This window comes from Phalacrocorax aristotelis, chromosome 12, assembly GCF_949628215.1.
Source record: "Phalacrocorax aristotelis chromosome 12, bGulAri2.1, whole genome shotgun sequence".
Taxonomy (NCBI): domain Eukaryota; kingdom Metazoa; phylum Chordata; class Aves; order Suliformes; family Phalacrocoracidae; genus Phalacrocorax; species Phalacrocorax aristotelis.
Window position 1 is genome coordinate 18,227,543 of NC_134287.1, and position 22,021 is coordinate 18,249,563.

At 39.5% G+C, this 22,021-nt stretch overlaps 1 protein-coding gene across 6 annotated transcripts in view; it reads left to right on the top strand.

Moving 5' to 3' along the window:
- Nucleotides 1–22,021, top strand: part of TACC2 (transforming acidic coiled-coil containing protein 2) — a 153,494-nt gene that overhangs the window by 126,693 nt on the left and 4,780 nt on the right. For 5 of the 6 annotated variants that reach the window (XM_075107437.1, XM_075107433.1, XM_075107432.1 and 2 more), the window contains 7 exons: nucleotides 1,380–1,441; nucleotides 2,272–2,387; nucleotides 3,178–3,349; nucleotides 4,742–4,882; nucleotides 12,017–12,160; nucleotides 13,088–13,164; nucleotides 17,476–17,519. In XM_075107437.1, the coding sequence (XP_074963538.1) occupies nucleotides 1,380–1,441; nucleotides 2,272–2,387; nucleotides 3,178–3,349; nucleotides 4,742–4,882; nucleotides 12,017–12,160; nucleotides 13,088–13,164; nucleotides 17,476–17,519 (756 nt within the window). The remainder of the gene's footprint in view (nucleotides 1–1,379; nucleotides 1,442–2,271; nucleotides 2,388–3,177; nucleotides 3,350–4,741; nucleotides 4,883–12,016; nucleotides 12,161–13,087; nucleotides 13,165–17,475; nucleotides 17,520–22,021) is intronic. The other variant, XM_075107434.1, reaches the window with a different exon arrangement.

Here is a 22,021-nt window from a genome sequence, read left to right on the forward strand (position 1 = left end):
GGTGCTAGGAATTTAAATGTGAGGGGCCTGCTATTATAGCATTCTCTTCACTTAGATGTTTTACTATTAATATCTACCACATGTCAGGTGCTGAGAGTTTGTGGCTGTTCCTCTTCAGAGGTTGTTTGACATAATACATAGACTCGTAGAATTACAGTGCTTGTATTCTATGGTGCTTTTTGTTATAAGAATTTGAGTGTTGTAAACTCACGTTGCACCCTTTGAAAAAAAAAATTTTAACAACACAGGTAAGAGAGTATCTGTAGGGTTGGGTTGTTTTTAAAAAGCAAATGTTTTAATGATGGTTACCATCTTCCTGATACAAGCCCTACTTTTCAACAGCTGCCCAAACCTAGGAGAATTTTAGTACATACTTCTATTGTAATGTAAATGCTAGTGTGCCACTCATTGGAATTTATCTATAACGGAAGTGAAATTTTACAAGTGGTTTATTCAATTAACTCATGAGAACAGAGCAAAATACAGCATTAAAACAAATTAATGATGTTTTAAACTTTTAAATTAAGGTGTCATTGAATGAAGTCTTTGGTTGTATTTGGCTGCAGGAAGGTATGCTCTCTTTTCCATTATGCTGTGTTTTATCTGTCTGCATCTATATCAGCTCGCTACTGAGTGACCATTGATTGGAAGGAAATACTGGTTATTCCCTCCAGTGTAATTAGGAGATTAGAAATAGAGAAGCAGTAAAGATTTGCATTTTTATTAGGGTTTAGATTTAGGGTTCTTCATAAATCTTCCCGCCATAGGCTTTTTGTCTGCAACTAAAATGTTAAAGAAGCCCAGTAAGCTGGGCTGTTGTCACCCCTTGTTCAATGAGCAGGTGTTTTATATAGCAAATAATTATCAAAGTACAGGCATTTTATGTGTCTTTTTATCTTAAGTGATACCACAGTAGTCCTTCTTAATTAAGAACTGTGTAATAAACATTAAGAAATAGAAATGACTTCATTTCTCAACTGCCTTTAAAATCTTTCTGCGTACATTAAAGGAAACTGGTATCAGCATTACCAGTTACTGAAAAATCTGTTTTCTTTGACAACACGATAGGGAAATGTTACCAGTGCTCTGAAAGTGCTCTGAAACTTCGTTAATATTCTGGCCCCTGGGGCAGAATCTTCAGCAAATTGATGAAGCTGAAATTTTTCAGGCAAATGAATTTGCTAGAAACACGTCATAAGTTCATTGTCAAAGATCACTGGAAAACAGTGCACCACCTTCTTTCTCTCTGTATATTCTATTAACACCTCATAGAAAAGTATTGAGCAGAATGAGTGGCCCTTGTAAATGAGATCTCATTTACTTATGCAAAAATAATTTCATGGCATGTATTTAATGGCTCTTTTTTGTTTCTGTTGCAGAACTGGAATATGGCAACTCATATGAAATAGAATATATGGAGAAAATAGGCTCCCCTGTGCCTGTAAGTTCTCACTTCCATTTCCATTCATTTGCATCTCCTTGTCATAATATACTATCCTGATAATGCCATCAGCCTTGCTACCCCTTAAATTAATTATAATGTACCTGCAGCAGATTTGCAAAACCAGTTCCTTTAAATTGGCGTAACTGTGGTAAAGTGCATGTGCTTTGTTCTCTTATATCCTCTAGAGCTCGTTTCATTTCATTATTTTATTTTTAAGCTAGCATCATAGTAGTTCTTTCTGGAGATTAAAAGAGAATCAGTATTTCCAGCAGTGTAGAGTACAAAGATGTCTATATCAACTATTGAACTATTTTAAGAAACTGAGAATAAGATGATGGAGGGAATCAGGAGAGAATACAGAAAGAATGTGACATATGGAATGCAGTACTACACACTATCAGTTGTTTTGCCTTACTTCTATTTAATTCATGGATTTGATAGCTTGACCAGATCCAGTAGGGGTACATCCACAGGGGAAGTTAGAAAAATCAAGTGTGTAGGTCAGGTGCTTAAAATGATGAGAATAACATTGGTTTCAATGAATATTTTAGTAACTCTTTCAGTCAAGGGATGCCTCCTGCCTGACAGGACCAGAAATCTGATTAACCCCAAAGTGGGAGAAGAAGAGCCATTACAAAGAGTGAACTGTTTAGGTTTTGTTCTTTAATGGTTTTTTCCTTAAAGGGATCATCTCAGTATGAGCATACACAGTCCTGTATTATTGGTTGTCTGTCAAGTCATTTGGTCACTTAAAGCTTCAGTGGCCTGAATTAGCTTTAATGGAGAATGGTTGAGTTGCTTAATGAGTCTTTCTTTTCCTGTGCCAGCAGGATGATAGCACTCCGAAGAAACAGTCTTTATACCTAATGTTTGATGCACAGCACGAGAGCCCAGTCAAATCACCTCCCATCAGGCTGTCTGATTCCACAACACCATGCTCTGGGTATGTCACTGCAAGCAAACTCAGCAATGAAAAAAGAATGTCAGGGATTGGGTTACCATCATAGCACGTACACAGGCAATTCTTCCTCTTTCTGCCTCTGTGTTGCAGAGCTGTTTATTTAAAAATAGATTCCCATCTGTGTACACAGATGATAGAGAATAGAGGGCAAAGATACAGAAGTTTTATCATGGGAAGGAAAAAGGGCATATATTCCGCCTTCATATTCTTACTAAATAGAGTCACAGTGGCAACTCTCTCACTAGACTGTGGCTTCCTCCTTACAATTTTTTTCTCAGATACTGAGGTCATTTTCATGTCAATCTATAGAAATCTCCTATGTGCAACTTTTCGCTTGGCCTTTCCTAGATATATTTTCTGAACAAGGAGTCTAGTTCATAAGAGCAGGATATAAGGGTTATACTTACTTCCAAAAATTTTGCTTGTTAAGGACGTCTGTTCCTGTTAGTAAAAGTTGTTCGTTTGGAGTGATGTAGGTCACAATGAGAAAGGGGTAAAAAGGCAAGTGAGAAATATTTCAGGAATGTGCATAACATTTCTAATAGAACTGATTTTATTTAGCTGACTCTGGTGCCTTGCTTTGAAAGGGTATTGCAAAGTGTTATAAGATATAATGATATAAAGTTGAGTTGAAACAATGTGTGTTTGTCTCTGTTGGTATATATTACACACACATGAAAGTAATAAAGAGGACGTCCTTAGCTGTTACCAGAAGCAGAATTGTGAAGGCCTTGTTCTCCATGCTGAAAGCATGTACACAATCTTTTCCCAGGTCAAGTTTTGAAGACCCTGAAGCTCAGCAATCCTCTGGAATGAAAATACAACATCCAGCTTCCCGAGTCCTAGCTGCCAGCCAAGAGGCACACTTACAGTCACCTGACAAGTCAAAGCAGAAAGACATAGAGCCCATGACCCTAGGAACAACTCCAGACACTATTGAAATAGTAAGTAATTTATTATAAGGATTTGGAAATAATTTTCCTGCAGAAATTTCTCATGTCATAGGTAGTAAAGGTGGATCTTGAAAGTAGAGTGAAACTCAACCTGATACTTCAAGATCTTGGTAGCAGCATGTGGTAGGACACAAATGAGGGAGGTAGGTTGATGGAACTGATGGAATTCAGAAGAATTTTCTGAATTCTTGCCATAGCTTAACTCATTCTTGTGATAACTTATTCCAAGTCAATACACTGAAGCACTTCTTTTTCCTAACACAGGCCTTTTTACACTGTGTTTTAACCCAATATTTGAAGAAATATTTTATCTATAAAATAAAGGGGTTATATAAACATAGAGACATGATTTGTTCTGTTGCAGGTACTGTGAAATTTCAAAATCTTGTTGGTAAAGCCCTTTCGTATTTGTGTATAAACTGTTAACTGTGTTGTTGTTATCTGACGCTGATAATGTGGCATTCACTTCTTTGATCATTAGAACTCATTCCAGCTTCCAGTTAAATCACTTTTTTTCAGTGGCTTCTCTGGTTTGGATCTGAATTAGTGGTGAATGCTTCCTGGCTTCCAGCCTGCGCTACATACAGACTATAGAGCATTGGTTCTCAAAGTCATGAAGGTTCCCTCAAAGCCTCCACTATTCCAGGCAAACTTGTTTCACAAATGCCTACAGCAGTACGCAAGCTAAGCTATATGACAATATATTTACTGAGTAGTCAAAATAAGAAGCAGCTCACTTTAATACTATGCTTAACTTATATTAACGACGCTGTTGATACCATCTCACAAAACATTTTTCAAGAGCTTGGATGCTTTCCTCACTGCAGGGAGTCTTGGGTACTCAAATCCCAGAGCTCTTGTTTTTGCATTCTAATTCTGTCCACCCTTATATTGTGTGTTAATCCTGATGGTGTTATAGTTGTGAACATAACTAAGTTTATCCCCAGTAAGCAGCAAAATAATTTGTAAAGACTACAAAAAGAGTCTTGCTGAGGTTTCCCTCAGTTTTGGTGGTCTTCAAAGTTTTTGTTCTGCCTTAGAGATGCCTGAACTGAACATAAGCTATTGTATGAACAAAACCTATGGTAACTGCTTGAAAACTGTTGTAGAAGTATGGAGAGTAGCCTGTGGTCCATGGTTTGAGAGCCATTGCTTTAGAGGTCCCAATAGTACTTTCTTCATGTTAATCTTGGAAAATTTACTCAGCTTTTAAATTAGGAAGATTCTTCATGTTTGTCTCTTACACCTATGAATTGTATTCAAAAGTACACTGGGGCATGAAATTACTAGGAATCAAAGATTTGCAGGCAGGTGTGTTGCTTTTGGCCTGAACTACTTGGGCAAAATCTCTGTTGCTTATTCTGTATCCTCCTTACCCTTCAGACATCTCCTGAAGACTCCTTTGTCTCTGCTGATGCTCTTCTCAGTAGGATATCTAAGAAAACCTCAATATGTGATCAGCCTGAATATCTAGATCCTGACTTAGCAGAAAAGAACCCCCCAGTATTTGCTCAGAAACTTCAGGTTTGTAGCAGAAATATAAATGTCACTTTTCTTTAAGTTTGTCTATACATAGGTAGAGGGATGCTTTGCCTTATCTGAAAGGGGCGGGGGGAGGCTTGGAGGAGAGGTGGGAAGGAAGCAAAATGATTTGATTCATTCCAAATTAACTTTGGCCTTTCACGAACTTAAGGAGCAGAGATATTTTAATTTAATTCATATAATACATAAAGTTAAACTTAAATTTCATCAACACTTTCAGCTGTCCTATGCCACTGATGTATATGTTTTGCAGAAGTCTTAATAAAGCAAATCTTTTAAGCTTGACCACAGGACTTGATGTGTGGAGAGTTTTCTTGACACCTGGCCTTAGTAGGTCTGTATGCATAGATTCATTTTCAGAGATTTATGCCCTAATTCTGCTGAAATGAAAATTAGGCTTTGTTTTTCTGGTAATCTATCTAATGCAGAATTTGGCATGGCTTCTAGGAAAAGCAAATTTATCTGCAGAGCACTTCTGTATGTCAGGGCATATTTTCTAGAATATTTATAGTGAAACTTTAAAACAGCAAAGGTTGAACTGAGAGCAGCAGCTGGCATAAGTTCACATAAAATGAAGGCAAAAGGAGAGAGGTCTGTGAAACACAGCTTTAGCTTCAGAGAACATTTCTTTTACCCAAAGTATTGTTCATACTTACCCCTAATAAAAATTGTTTATCTATACAGCCACCTCAAAACTAAGCAAAAACGGGAGTTCTGTACCAGTGATCTAGTCATGAAAGGAATATGGGATGTGTTTGTCACCCAGGAATTGTCAGAACTGTGCATTAAAATATAACATTCCATTTTTGAATGTGTTAAACATTTTTGCTATGTTCTTAATACGTTTGTTTCTGTGGATTGCTCACAACCAAACACTTGACAGGAGGAGTTAGAGTTTGCTGCAATGAGGATAGAAGCACTGAAGTTAGCCAGGCAGATTACCCTGTCTTCTTTTCGCTCCGAGGTATCTGTTTTGTAACTGCCGTGTGTGTGAGTGTGCAGACTAAGAAACCGAGTGCTGCTTTTTCTTTAACAAGGTAACTAAGACTCTCAGAGTGCAGTGCTAAGCTGTGCACAACTCGGTGTGACATGGAAGAGCATGCTGAAAGCAGTACTGCACACGGAAATGCTGTCACCTGCTTCACTTACAGAGTACCGCTATATCCAGATGAACAAAAGGCAAATTTGAAGGCGAGAAGCAGGCACATACCTTTCGCAGGAGAGAGATTCTGCATTCAGGTGGCCATTTGTCTTCTGTCTGCAGCAAGATTTGCCCTAAAATACTTGATGGCAAAACAATACCAAACCTACTCCTTATAAAGATGCCATAGATTTTGACTGTGGGGGTATTTTGCCTTTTGTTGGTATTTTCAGCTTGAAATCAGACACCTTGACCCTCAAAGTTCAGAAGTTAGAAGTTCAATCACCCCTGCCTTCAGGCTTCTGAAGAAAGGGACTACAGCAGGCTTGGAAGGGCTGTAGAGCTCCCAAGGAAAAAAGGCCTCCCAACACAATGTGTCTTTATTCATGAAGTTCTAAAGCTTTTTTTTTTTATTGCTGCTTCTATGTTGTGCTGGCTAGTGCCTCCTCAGCGTGATGTTTTGCACTGCTCTAGGGATGCACATGGTCATCACTCTGTTTGGAACGGGACAGAAAAGCAAGTGTATGAACTCCTTAGAGAAACAGGGAATGGATTTCCTGTGAGTTTGTAGAAAATGCCATTAATCTGTGTAACAAAGATAGCAAAAACAACAAGCAGAAGTGAGGAGAGAAAAATAAGCAAAACTCCACCCTCTGACAGAGGATCAGCAGCATCTTGACATTAACAAAGACCCACGTTGATCCAGTCATAGGAATGCTTTTAGCTGAATACTGTGGGTGTCATGCTAGGCTGGGAAGGACTTTTGTCCTTGCATAACTTGCCTATTTCAGTGGGAGGTTGCTGATGTTAAATTAGCCTATGATGACAACCCTTGTGACCTACAGTGACTGATGGCCTGGATTAAGTATAATAGGATCCACCAGACGACTGCAGTGACTTAAATTTGGATGCTAACTGGCAGAATTCCCTTCTGGTTGGCTGGCCTCTGTTCTTTTCTTCATGTTGTATAATTCCATTCAACATTTGCTAAACCATTACAGGATGGTGTAACAAGAACAGGATGCTAAATAAAGACACAAGCACTTGTTATGGCAAACTAGGTCACCTAAAAGAAAGATTAAATATAAGCATTTTCTGCTGTTACTAGGGCTGAGAGTAAGGATGTGCAGTTTGTTGTTCTCAGACCAAGGGACGTTATTTAGCCACTCCCAAACTTCGTGTCACAGACTTCAACAACAGCAGGCCTAGTCATTTTTACATTGCCGAAGTTGTCTATCTTCCAGCGTTGAGATGAATTAACACTTCTCTTTTAAACAGTCTCCAACAGGATATCCTGTGGCCATTTGTTTTATAGATGCAGTTTGAACAGAAAGCCAATCGGGTGTGTGCCCACCACCCTACACATGCTGAGCTGGGTGTTGAAAGAAGATCCAAGGAAAGGAGAGAAACTGAAAGGAAAGGCATCGGCACAAATGTGAATAGGGCATCACAGCTTTGGGGAGATCTCATGGTAGTGACGGGGAGGAATATTTCCTTCACAGGAATGCCATTTTTTCTAGTAAAAATTTACAAGCAGAGAACTTATGCTTGGATTTTACTTGCTTTCCAATATACTTGCAAGCACAAATAGGTATTGTTTTGCCTCCATTGACCTGTCTGCACACTCATCAATTAGTTAAAAGAGTAGATCATTTGATACACACCCAAGCAGTATTGGAATGCTTGCAAAGAGCAAGCTAATGTTCAGCAGGGCTAAATACATATTCGTCTAAACAGTATGATAAAAAACAGTTTTCATTTTCATTGCAGTGCCTTTCTCTATTTTCTTTCACTTTGACCTTGAAGCAAGATAACTGCAGCCGGTTAATCAATGTGCATTTAGTTCCTTTCTGGTCAGATATCTGGTTTCTGTGAAAGATGCTGGGAAAAGAAGAGGAATTGCACTGGGGTCTCAAATATTTACACTAAGATTGCAGTGACCTACATTTAGCAGTAAATCCCCTGCAGACGCTAATCTTTCTGTGCGATGTTCAGTGACTTATAAATCCCTACGCTTATTATTACCCCAATTAACTGCTTACCTTCTCAGCAGTTAGGTTTTGAACTTAAAGTATTGACAGAGTTATTTTGGGTAATATCATCAGCCTGTTGGTCAGCTTATACTATTTACTCAGCATAGGAGTATTTGGAGGCAGCAAACAACAGTTGCTGAATTGTACATCAGTTTGGAGCTGTGTAAAATTGGCTTTTGAAATAAAACCATGAGGACTTTCACTGGTTGCTCATGCCAAAGAGGGAACCTGGCAGCCCGGCTGTGATTTGTGTGAAGTGTTTCCAGAGTTAGGACAATACTGGTTGGACCAGTACCAACCATTTCTGCTCAACAGTTGAATTCCAAGAGTTTTTACAATAGTTTTTGGAAATTTTAAGTTGGTTTGCATGTCACAATTACTTTTGAACAATCTACTCAAATGCAAGAGAGAACTAGTGAAAACATAACTGTATTAGGTGTTGAGCACTATATAAAAATATGCATCAGTATGTATTAAATGGTTTAAATGTTCTTTTTTCTTTAAAAATCTTTATCATCCTTGCAGTTACTTTGACATGTTTTTATATGTGGTTGAGGAAATTAGTGTTTCTTTCACCACAATTAATATTTTCCAGCAATCTCTTTATGAGATCCAGCAAATTAAGCTGCAGGAGGCTTTTGAAACATGATACGTACAGTTCAACAGATTGATCTTCAGGACAACCTTTCTTCTGAAGGCAGCTTTGATGATTTAATCACTCTTTTCTCTCTCTCAGTTTTTCTTGCCTTGTGTTTGAGGAACTAAAGTACATTTTTCTGAAGTTAGGGTACTGAGCTGAGCCAGCAGTAGTCTTTCTTATTGGCTGTTTTACCTTTGCTCAGGTCTGTGGACAGCACCATGTGGTTTTGTATTTATGCACTTACATAGATGTCTGAGCTTGTGTCCCAGATGTATTTTCTCCTGCATAGTTGTTGCATACTGGGAGATACTTTCAAGAATATAGGCTATGTAATTCTGATAGATCTTGTGATGCTTTTTGCTCAGGTAGGAGAATCCACTGGGTTTGAGGTTGCACCTCCTATTTAAGTTGGAGTTGATAGTTATTTTGTGTGTTCATGGTTAAACGTAGCAGAAAAGGGAAGGGATGGCTGGCTCCATAAATGCTAGAATTAATAGTCAGTTGACTCCCATGTTTATTAAAATTAAATTTAATTGAAATTAAAGTTTAAAATGAAATTAAAAATTAACAAAAAATAGAGCAAATTAGTGAGAGTCTCCTATAAATAAAGATGCAGTATGGTGTTTTGTAAGTACTGTTTAGCTTGTTCTTTCTCTAACTAAATTTTCTTGCCTAGTCTTTTAATGTTGCTGTGTGGTTTCCTCATGTTGTCTACAAACATGATATCCAGAACATCTGGTCCTGTGTTTATCTCGAGTGAGCATTGTATGTAATTTCTAATGTAGCTTCTTCAGTAAGGAGTGAGTGACGTGAGAACTCAGAAGGGATTGCAACAGAATTAACAGTGTGTTTGGATCTTTTCTATTATTCTGAGCTTTGCAAGAAGGACTGTGAGCAAGTGAATAATTTATGGAACAGCATCTGACAAAATTTCCTTTAACTGTGTTGAAACCAGAGCATGTGGTGTTGGCATTAATGAGGTCTCTCTGTGTGCATGTGGAGAGGAGGGCTGAACCTTGATTCAGACATTGTCCACTCGTTTTCACATTCCTGTGCTTCAAGCAGTAGAATGTGACTTTGCTATTTTATTTAAAAACAAACAAACAAAACAACCTAAAAAACCCCAACCCGCTTTTACAATGACATAAAATCTTTTTCTCTCTTTGGTGTAAAAAACTCATTTTAAAAAATTCTTGATTACTACTCTTAATTATTGCCAATAAAGCCTAAAGCCTAACATACTGCATTAGTGAACTTGAAGGAATGGAATATATTGCTTTATGCACAAAAGTTACAAGTAAATGGGAAAAATATGTTATCCCCTTTTCAGCAGCAAGGAAGTGCTGTACCTGAAAAGCTCTATGTGAATATCCATTTCCGTCAGTGGATGGGAAAAGGCATTGATCAAACTCGCTTCCCTCTCCACCCGCACAAACTGTGGGCCATGTCCAGCCCTCTCTGTGGCTACCTCTAGCATGGTCATAGAAATAATTCTAATTGTCTTGAAAGCTGGACAATTCTGCTACTGAATCTGCAGGTTAAATGAAAAAAAAAAAATCATTCCATATTTTAAAATGCAGTTTTGACACTGGCTTAGCAAGTGATGTGTGTACACTTATACAGCGAGAGAGGGATTGCTGGGCATGCGTGTCCTCCCTGCTGAAACCAGTGTGTTTGAATGTTCTGTACCATGTGAGGTATCTTCTTAGGTCACAGAAATTCAAGGAATTTCTGCCATACTCAGATACAAGATCTTTCCTGTGAAACTTCTTTTGGAGGAAGAATTTCATGTAAAAAGAAAGAGAAAGGAAAATACTTAAGTGCAAGAGCACATCCTGGCCAGGGCTAGGCCCATCTTCCCCACGGTGCTCCACGAGGCGGGGGCTCCCCTGGGACTGCTCTGGGCAGTGCGGAAACCAGAGCCGCTCCTCAGCCCGTGAAGTGGAGGTGCTCTGTCTCTGTCTCGCAGAGTTATCCCGAGGACGATGTAGCCTGTGCCTGTGCAGGTAGTCATGGGTGTCCCAGCACTGCGTGGGTGGAGGGGGATCCCCTTTCTCTGCTCTGGAGCCTGGAAACGTAACAGAGCTCATAGAGACGCCTCTCACCATGAACTTGCTAGCCTGTGTGGTCTCCGTGAGGGTTTGTTCTTTTTAAGAAAAAGTTTATTTTAAATTTTTATGACATTTTGATTCTCCAGCCTGTTTTAGTCCAGTGCTGTAAGGAAGCAGTGTTCTGTTGATGGCCATGGCATCTGTGCTGTCTGTCCCTCTCCTCCCTGACCCAGTAGTGCTGATTTCTTTGGCCAGTTTCACGCATGTTTAACAGAGGAGTGGAACATTAAACCCCAGCAGTAATGTTACAGTCACTGCCACCTCCAAAATTATTTTGTTACCCACCAGCAGCTGAAAGAAGGACCATTTTGTTTGCCAGACTGCCAGAGGCAGTACCCAGCCAGGCGGTCAGCACGTGCATGTTAGCTGGTTGATGGCGAGATGCAAAGTATAGGTAGGGGACAGAGGGACAGAGCTGTAGTGGTGCACCTGCTGCAGAGGGGTCTGCTCTCTTTTTGGTTTTAATGTGCTGTAACTTGGATTATTTGTATCTAGAGTTGTTTGCAGGACTTCTCATGCATCTCGGTGTCACATACCTCTCTCTTGCTCTTTCTCGTTTCACATACTGCTCTCCTCCTGCGTTAATCTGGGCCACTGACATTAGCAAAATTAGCAGCTGCAGATGAAACCTCATTTAACTTACTAATTGCATGCTGACTACCAGTGGGGCAGAAACATCACTTGTATATTCACACTTTTTATGTAATACCATTTTTGATAGATACAGTATATTGGCAAGTCAGACCCAAGAAAGTAAGGTGTCCTCTTGCTTCTTGTTCTTGATCAATTTTCTTGGAAGCAGAATTCCCCTTAACAAGCTCTCTGCCTCCAATTCTAATTTCCTTTGCTGATGTGCATTTGTTGTGGATGTTTTAATGAAATCTCTGCATCAGACAGTAGTATATCTTCTAATATAGGACCTTAAAATATTGATGGCAAAGTGCTGTCTTTATTTCCTCTCTCCAAGGGTAATATGGCTCCCTTGGTGCTTACTATGGATCTTAAATGTATATTTTATGATTTCTAAATTCAAAGTTCCTTGTCAGTGTTACTGCTGTTATAATTTAGTAGTGCACAGGATTCTAGTCCTACCTCAGGACCCTGGTGCCTAGCACTACACCCAGAAAACATATGAGCTAAACACATATTTAATGGTTCATTTCTTTGTATTTAAAAAAAACAAACACACAGAGAGAACCTGCTATCCCAGCAGATGTTTCCATCTCTAAAAGTGCACTGTACTCCCGGATCGGCACCTCGGATGCAGAAAGCACCACAGGTCTTCTCTACCCCCAGCAAGACTTAGACTCTGCACTACGACTCGCCAGAGCAGAGGTAATTTTCTTCAGAATTTGGAAAAGAAAAGATGTGCCCTTTGTGGTTTCCTTCCTTCCTGTTTTCTCCCAAATGATTCATATTATGAACACTTGTTCTGTTCATGAAACCATCCTCAGCCACGCTAAAGCCACGCCAGAGGCTACTAAAGCAAAGGGCACTACACTGTAAGTTTTATATTTTTTGACATAAGTGAAAAGCAGACATTATATGGAAATATATCTTTATATTTTTTAACCTCAGGTGTACTCTGTGCATCTTGACGTTGCTATATAATTATATAAAATTGTAAGATGCTAGAAATAGGAATAAATTTTTGTATTTTACAAAGCTATATATAAGATTAGTCTGGCTAATAATAACAATTTAAAAATGGGTACAAAGTAGTGTTAGAGTATTCCAAACTTTATGATAGATTGTGTGAACAAAAGGAACACAAAAGAACACAGTCCTTTAGGTATAAAATTCCATGGATGGTCAGCCCTAAATACGCATGTGGAAGCAGTAGAACCCCGTTAGAGGACAAACCGTGTTCCAAACCCATGGACAGAAGTATTTAAGGTTTGGCACCAGGTCAAATCAGACACAGCGTAGTGTAATATAGTATTTTTTGGAAAGTGTCCATGTTATAATCAGGAATGAAACATGAAACAAGAACATTGCATCTACTTTACTAAGATAGTTTTTCAAAACTTAAGTATGATTTCACACCTGAACTTTTTTAATTGCATCTTGCAGTCTGAAAAAGAAAACAGTCACTGGGGGTGCTTATATTTGAACCCCATTACGCACTTGAAAGCTATACCACTGTTAATTAGGATTTCATATTAAAATCAAATATTGTACAGTTATTTAATTTTCTCTTTAATGGATCACTTGGTTTTACTGTTTTGGTTTGGTTTTTTCCCTTTGCTTGCTTTGTTTCAGATTGTGGCCAAGGAAAGAGAAGTATCTGAGTGGAAAGAGAAATATGAAGAAAGCAGAAGGGAAGTGTTGGAAATGAGGTGGGTTATGAACTTGTCACTAATCACACTGACAGCGTCTCATCTCAGCCTGTGAATACTATGCAGAGTACCATGGTTGTACAGCTGTTTTGGTTAGCTGAATTTGTGTCGTTATTTTTAACTGCAGGCTTTGGATTGATCCTAACCTGATACTTTGTCTTTGCCCTGCATGGTGGGCACCCCTGTTCAGGGTAATCATTGAAAACTTCTATGTTGCCAATCTCGTTTACATGCTCAAAATACTGAGATAAGAGAGGGCTTAATCTAGGTTCATGTAAGGGAAGAATTTCCTGCAGTTTGTGCTGTGAATTGTCACATAGATTGTGCAAAGATGTTTGCCTTGCCTGACTGAATGAGTCTGCCTGCAGAGCTGGCAGGGGTATGCACATGCTAATTTAAAATTCACTCTCCACAAACAGTTTTGCCAACAGAAGGAGTGTGAAGGTTTGCAGATAGGTATGAGTAGTACAGGCTCCCTCCAGGGCATTACTGTAAAGTTTTTTTAACAGTAGAAAACAAAAACCCAGTTGCCAGTAGGAAAGCATTTCTTGCAAAGGAACCACTCTGGCCTCTGAGTGTTGACTATCAAGGACATTCAACACCCTCTTCTTTGAACTGAGCTGATTTTTTAATTACTGCACACGCTAAGCTTGATTTTAGTAAAGCAATAGTTATCTTGCATTTTGCTGCACCATTTGAGAGCTGACAGAAGGACCTTGAGCCTTTTCAGTTTATTCTAGTTGTACCAGTTGTATTCTCTTTCTCCTTGCAAACCTGCCTCTATTACATTAAATATCTGTGTACTGGAACATAACCGGTCTGATCTTCCTTCCCAACCTGGGTCCTACCACTTGTAACAGGGACAAAAAAATCACTGTAGTGTGGATAAGGTGAGTGGAGTTGCTCAAAGAATCACTGTTGCTTCCCATTTCAGCCATTTCTTTTTCTACAGTGGTAATACCATAAGAATGACATACCAATGAGCTTGACCTGCTCATTGATCTGAATCTGAAAAAGTAATCAAAAATATTTCATGGAGTCTTTAAAGCCTATTATTTTCTACCTTCAAACAGACAGAAAAACCACACACACCCCAAACTGATAAATAAAAGGAAACTTAGCATCCTTCTTTTAAGTAGTAATTTCTGCTATTGCTTCTGAGACTGACTTTCCTTCAAAATCATTTCTGTTCTAGCACCAGCTTCTTCCAAAAATTGAATGTCTCAGTGGTTTAAAGCTAAAGCCAATGAGCTGTATCAAGCGATGACCTGCATATGCAATTCCTGCTTATATCCAGGAAAGCTGTACTTAGGGAGTAAAGGTAAAAGTCAACTGCAGTGCAGAACTCGGCAAACGGTAGCATGGATGCCAGGAGTCGCACATGGCAGATTTGAATAGCAGCAGCGCCGCGCTTTGAGCCAAAGCATCTTAAGAGAAGCATCTGAAAAGGCAAGGGCAGCTGCTTTATTTCTTTTAGAAAACCATCTCCCAGCCCTCAAATGCACAATGAGGCAAAAGGGGAGAAGAGTTGCTGCAAGCTGTCGAACCGAGGAAGCGAAACAAGGAATGAACAAAATTAGGAATTGTGTAAGGAATGTCTCAGAGTTCAGCACGTGCTCAAGTGCGGTACTTGGTCTGTTCTCTAGAAACTGCCTGGAGGCATGTGCCTGCCGGCTGCGAACGGGCACTGGCAGAGGTTGCTTATTCCTTAATGAAAGGAGGGCAGGGGGTGACACAGAGCAGCTGGCACGCTGTAGATCTGTACCTTAATCTTCCTCACAGTAATTTGCTTGTGTGTCTACACCCACAATGAAATTTGATTTGAAAAAAACCACATTATGTAAGCCAAATTTCTCACAGCCCCATCCCTAGAAAAAGTGAAAAAAATCAGGCTAATATCATCACAAAATGATAAAATACATATGTGTGCACAAAGAAAGATTTATCTTGGAAGATAAAATGTTGAAACAGTCCATGTGTGGTAAATTGGAGATGCAGCAATTAGATACAACATAATGATACACAAGGAGTGAAGGGATTATCTAGAGTTACAAGCACAAAAGTATCACTTTCCACAGGAGAAGCAATGCTCCTTTACCCAAGTCCTGTGTGCTCTACCTGGAATATCCTGAGTCCAGCATAGTTTCCAGAAAAACATCAGACTGGAGGAAATTTCAGTCCAGAGAACAGCAGCCAAGATGAGAAGTTGTAAGAATGTAATATCTGTCAAAGAGCTAAACCAGGGTGGGCTATGCTGTAATCCAAGGGTACAACCAGAGGTGGGCAAGAACTATTTAAATATGGTTATTTGGAGGACTAATTGATTATGCCTCAGTAAGGGAAGTCAAGCATATGACCTTGGAGATCCTTTGTAACCCTGGATTTTGTTGGTGGGTTGACTTCTGAAATTGCAGAAAGTCAATAAATAGAATGAATGTATAAAATACCAGGAGTTAAGCCGATGCAGTGTGTCAATCTAGGGTGAAGATGTGCCGTCACAGAGAGGAGTGATGTGGCCAGCATCCTTTGGTTCCCCAGCCATAATGACCATTATTGAGGCTGCTTGACTGAAAAAGGCCTTTGACAACGATCCGGAACAAGACTTCACTTGACTAACTTGCTTTCCAAATCCAATATTATTAAAAACAATGTGCCATTGCAGTATCCACTTCTATTTAATAGCTGCCACATGATTCATAAGGCTGGATAATGCAGAGAATGCAGTACCTACTTGAACTAGTCTAAGCTGGTAAAAATAAGAAATATATTAGGTGATTTGACTTTGCTGCCAACTTCCGTGGTGCAGCGTAGGCTGGGAAGTGTTGTAACAGTGTCTAATGTCGCGTTCATTGCCCTGCATCCTTGGCTTCATTTCCTAGGATGATAAAACTTCCTAAAGGTGCCTGGTGTTACAAGGATATGACATGGCTTTAAAATCCTTATTGCTTACAGCAGGCTTTTGAGGTAATCTTCTTTGGACATGAAACCAATCCCTTCCTTTTTAGGGAAAACTCTTGCCACTATCTGTGCTCTCAAAAGTGTAATTTATAGTTTAAAAAAAAAAAAAAAAAGAAAGAAGCCAATTAAAACAAGAGGACTGGCAGCAGGGAAAGCAGCATCTGAGCAGATCCCAGTGGAGGCAGCAGCTGAAGCAGTAAACCCCTGCTCTGCTGAGTGCTCTGCAGGTCCAGGGCAAGTGAGATGCTACTGACCTTTGGGGCAGGTGGCCTCTTCAGGGGTTTCTGGGCTTTCTTTGTGATTCAGATTTGAGACAGGCGGTACTGGACTTACTGCGTTAGTATTTTGGGAGCTCTGCAAGTTTCTCCTTTCCTTACTGACTTCTGTCTCAGGATTTTCCCACATCCTTTCTGTAACCTCACCAACTGCACCAGACCTCTAAAATGGAGCAAGTGAAAGCGAGCTAAGACTTCAAAAGAGACTTATTCAAATACCAGTGAGCTATTTTGAATATCCACTTCAGATGAAGTGTGGGATAATTTTGTTTTTCGTAGACAGTCCTATGTGGCTCATGAATCAAAGCACAGATCAAGTTAGTCTCATTTCATTAGCTTTATTTGGCTCTGGGAAGAGATAGATCATCTTTCTAAATCACATTTAATCTGCTTATTTTGGCTAACCTCCTTTTCAAGAAGGAAAATCAAAGTCTACCATGATTATATGAAATAAAATAGTCTTAAAAGTAACATTTTGCCACCTCTGTTTCAAAAACAGATTTGGAAAATAGGACACGATGGATTTTGTGCTACATAATTGAATATTTTGGTCTTGTTCTCTTAAGTGCTAGTGGATCTTTTAGTCACATTTGGAGAGTAGAAGATCAGATATATTTTGGATGAGTGCCAACTCTACTCCTGTTAGATTTACTTGCTACCAATTATAACTTAACGTTTACATTAAAAATAAGCAAACACAAACATGGAGAAGAGGGGAGAAAGTAATAGGAAAATCGGACTTTCTAAGTCTTGAATTAGACCAATGTGATTATGTTTATATTTATATCATGACCGGTAATGTACTTCAGGCACATTTCAAATAACAGAATTTGTTTCAAAGCAATCTCTTTTCCCTCTCCCCACCTATACTAATTTACATGGAGATTTAAAAATCAGGTGCAATGTTTAAACTGTCAGTTTTATTTGTTACTCAGGTAATAAGGAGCATATAAAAATGTGAAGGGGTCCTGTATCTCTTTTAAAATACCATAGTTCAGTTATTAAGTAGCATTTTTTCTAAGGAAGCATTAACAATTATGATATTTGCCAAAAACTTTTCTTTTTTTCCCTCTTACAGGAAAATAGTTTCAGAATATGAGAAGACAATTGCCCAGATGATAGGTAGGTGTTCTTAACCTGGAAGATTCTCTCCTCCACTTTGATTTTCTGAAAAGAGCCTAGAAACATGGTTGAAGTCGGTGGGCTTCATTTTGATGCTCGCTACATCTGCTGATGCTGCTGGGAATAGTGAATGCATCTGAGCACACTAGCATACGGTGCCAGGTTGTGATGGAAAGCTAAGGCTTCGTTTTACAGAAAGTAGCCCCCGAGGCAGTTCAGGTAATACAGGAAGGTCAGGGCTTTTTCTTCTGCATCAAAGCAGACTGTCCCATAGGAAACATGTTCAAATGCTTTGCTCAGAATGCACAAGTATCTCTGGGAGAGACTTGCAGTGACCTAAAATCCCTTCAGTCGTCTGCTCCCAACTCTTTAATGGGAGATACCAAACTTACGTCTTTACAACAACAGGGATTATCTGTGTTAAGTGCATTGGTCAGACCAAAACCTAGATTAACTCCAATCCCAGCTGAGTGATTATGAGTGGTCAATCTCCATGTCCCCAGTTATTTGCTGACATAGGGGTCATCCTTAAGGTCTAAACTATGACATCTTTTGCCTCACAATATATAGAAAATGCCTGTTTTAACAACATGCCCCAAAAATGAAAACCACTACATGCAGTAGCTTTTCAAAACCAAAGGTTGCAGGATTTGTGTGCTTCCTTGGCATGGGAGGTCTGGCCCTGGTGATTTTAAAGCTTTCTCATAAGATTTCCAAAGCTCTTTTTCTTAGTCTGGCTTTAGAAAGCACCAGTGGCTTGTGCTGCCCTGCACTGCTTCAGCTCAAGCTGCTCCCAGGAGGGCGAACGGCTGAGCGGGGTCATGGGCTCTCTGTGGCCAAAATTGCTGGGAAGAGCAGGAAAAGAAGCAGTGACTGATGAGACAGCAGGACCAAGCTCACCTGGACAGGCTTGAGTAAAGCAGCAGTGAATGGTGAAATATTGTTAAAAGCCATTAGGAGTGGCCTCGGAGTTAAATCTGGGCTGCAGGAGAAAGGCTGGCCTAGCTAATGATATCAGCGAGCAGGGAGTGTTGTGTACCCAGCCTGTTTGCACTGTGCTTAGTGAAAAAAAGAAAGAAATTATTCCTCTTACTCCCCCTGAGAGAACTGTCTCAGAGAGTGCAGCGTGCCAGGAACGCAACAGGCATACCTGCATCTTTCTAACCGGTTTTTAACAGGGAGGGATTTTAATTCCAGCTATCAACATACCATATTGGTCTGTCCCTTTTAAAATTGGCAGTCCCCTCATATACAGTAAGTATTGTGTGACCCCCAAAGTTTTGCTTTCTTTTAAATCTTTTTTAATTAATGCCTGAGTTGTATTTACATAGATTTGTAGCAAATTTTATTATTTTTGCCCAAAGAGAGTGGGGGAAGGTAGTTCAATGTCTGGTGCTTTTGCTGCCTTCCTATATTTCTTAGCTGTTGGGAGACACCCCAGCTTCCTTTCAAGTGAAGGGGAAAATGGGCCTATAAATAAATAAATAAATAAATCTAATAATAACAATTACAACACTAATGATATATAATAATGAATAATATGCCTGGCTTCATTCTCTATGGTGTTATGCCTCTGTTGCCTTTTGTATGTACAACTGAGCAAATTTGCCTGCCTTCTAACATAACATCTGTCATTCTCATCATGCAAGTGTTAAAATAGGAGTGACCAGAGTATGCAAAGAACTTAATTCATTTTGGTTCACACTAAACATACTCTGGTATAGCTTTGTCCCTGAACCTGGCCATTCATACGGACAAACACAGTCTTTTTTTTCCCCAAGCATATGTATATCGTTAGCAACAAAAGTTATTTTTGATAACAAGTTCAAATTCTGTTTTTGAGAAGCAGTTTTAAAAGAAAAAAATTCTAATTGTGAGACCACAGTGCAACAAGAACATGTAGGATAGGGGTCCTAAGGCAAAGGCACAGCCATGGCTTACATAGTAAATTCTACAATTGCCATTTCCTATTGTTGCAAAAAAATCAAGGATAATTAAAGCATTGGGCCATTGGTCACTGAGGAAGTAGAAAGATCTTTAAACTTCAAATCAAGAGTATCAGTCAGAGTCTTTCAAATGATCTATGGCAAGTTTTTAAGAGCTGTGGCTATAAGTAATGTAATTTGCTGTCCGTTTGCAAAGGATCTGAAACAACAATAGTGACACAGAAAGCATGTGTTAATTAGAGCAGTATGCAAATTCTACAGCATGGTAGTACGTTAAATGCAAGGCTTCCTCTCCCTGCCTTTAATGTAAATTTTTGGTATAATTGTCCCACTTTCTCCTGTCATTTGTCGTAAATTACTGTCCCTTTCGATAAAGGAATTCACTCATCCAAATGCCACGATATAGAGGAAAATGATTGTCTGTGTGCTATTTGTATGTACTTCACTGAACTATTATCACATTATTTAGCCTTACTGCTAAAGCAAAACATGCATTTTGACAAAAGAAATGCCTGTGCTTTAACCCTTCTGAGCTATTCATACAGCCCTGGTAGGAGGGCATTACAAGTGAACCACTTCTGCAAATCCCTTTAATGAATATTCAGTATGGTTGATAAGTCCTGCTCAGCTTTTTATAGGTCGTTGTGTGTATGTATAATGAATATTGAAAATATCCCATATTAACAATAGATGATTGTGTATGTTTGCCTATAAAGGCACTGAAAACACGCATTGCAAACAGTATTGCCTTGGATTTCCATGGCTGTGGAATGTCTAGTATTTGCTGTATTACACATATATAACCCAATATTACCCAACGTAGCTTGTGCAGTTAGTTTCATGCCACACTCTGTACAGCCAGAGCTTGCAAGCTGTCGGTGTATAGATCCCTGTTAGTGTCTCTTTGCATATTATTTCACTGGTGCTTCAACAATTTTTCCTTGTTTCTTACACTCGCCTCAGCCCCTAACACATTCTCATTTATATTAGGGAGGGGTAGAAAAAAGACCAGGCTTTCCAGGCTAGCCTGCTGCTTGTGCTACTGCTTTGCTGACTGTTTCCCAAGTTCTGTGGCTCACAACTGCGTGGCACTGGCAGCTGTATGGAACGGAGCCTGCGTAACCCCCGTGGTCACGGCACCCCACCCTACACACACCTTGATCGCAGCCAGCCACGGTTCCCTTCCAAAACCCCTGTCGTGGGTTTCCTTTTTATTGATGGATTTGTAATGTTGGGTTTTTTTCTGTTAAAAATGTATCCTCGTATTTGTACATTTAAATACCTAATTAACTTCTCATTATGAAAAACAAACAGATGTTATGCTTTGTGCATTACAGGTTGTTGCATTACTTACTTTCTGCTTTCCTAACAATTCCTGATTTTCTGTTTTGCTTCCGTTTTTGTTGCTTCTTGCTATTTGCTTGCAAAAACAAAACAGGCAAGCCTGGTAAGTAAAGCTTTTCACCAACTTTCACACCAGCATTTTGCATTTTTACTTTCTTTTACTTTTGTTCTCCGTTTGCTGCATTCCCATTAAGTAATGTAAGTAATACTGAGCTGAGCCTGAAAGCGGATCTGCTGTGGTGGTGCTCTGATTCTGTCAGTTCGGATAGTGTTAGTCCTGAGCATACTGTTGTTATTGTTGGTGAGCCGTGGACAGTGTGTGTCACAGACATGGAAGCCATTTTAATTAAAATATTTTAATCGCATAACCTCATAAATATCTTTAGAAATAAGTATCTGTAACAGCCCAACTAAGATTTGACTGGCAGACTATTATCAGTGCAATTCCACTAAGCAGATTTTTCATTAAAGCTAAATTTTAGCTTTAGAAAATATCACAGGGATCTTCCAGTTCCCCTCCAGCCAGGTGCTAGTTTCTGTTTTCTGTAGTATTTAACCACTTTGGTTTTAAATGTATCTTAACTGTTACCTGAGACTATCAGGCACCCGTTTCCTAAAGCTGACTGGAAACTTTCCCTCTTTTCAATTCATATGTCGCTGTCTTCCCCAGTATAAATTCCTGTTTTCCCCTTGGAGTCTAGTGAGGCGCAGCTCGCTCCCTGGTCCAGGGAGAGGAGAAATGGAGCATCGGATATCACTTGTCCCTAATTCAATTCCTGCATGCATTTGAGGTGGGCTGGGGATGTGTGTGAGGAGCTGGTCCCTTTGAGGAGAGAGGAGGGCACCGCGATGCACTGGGAGGAACAGGAAGAGCTCGGTAGTTGTGAGGGAGTGAGTCATGAATTACTAACTTTCTAGGTTGCCCTAGAAGCAAGTAAGAAGGAAATTGCTAAAACACTGCAGACAGCAGTCTCAGGAAAAGTGAAGTTGTGACATTAAATACATTTAAGTACATTACGTGATCATGCAAATGCATCTCTTCCCCTGCATGGAGTTGTGATGACAGGTTTTGCCAAAGAACAGGGTCCTGCCAGTAAGTGTTTTGGAATTAAGCTGTGTATAATCTCCAGCGTGATTAAACAAACCTTGTGCTGGAATGCAAGGTGACAACTTCTCAGATTTAGAAAAATAAACAAAGGATGACAAATGGTT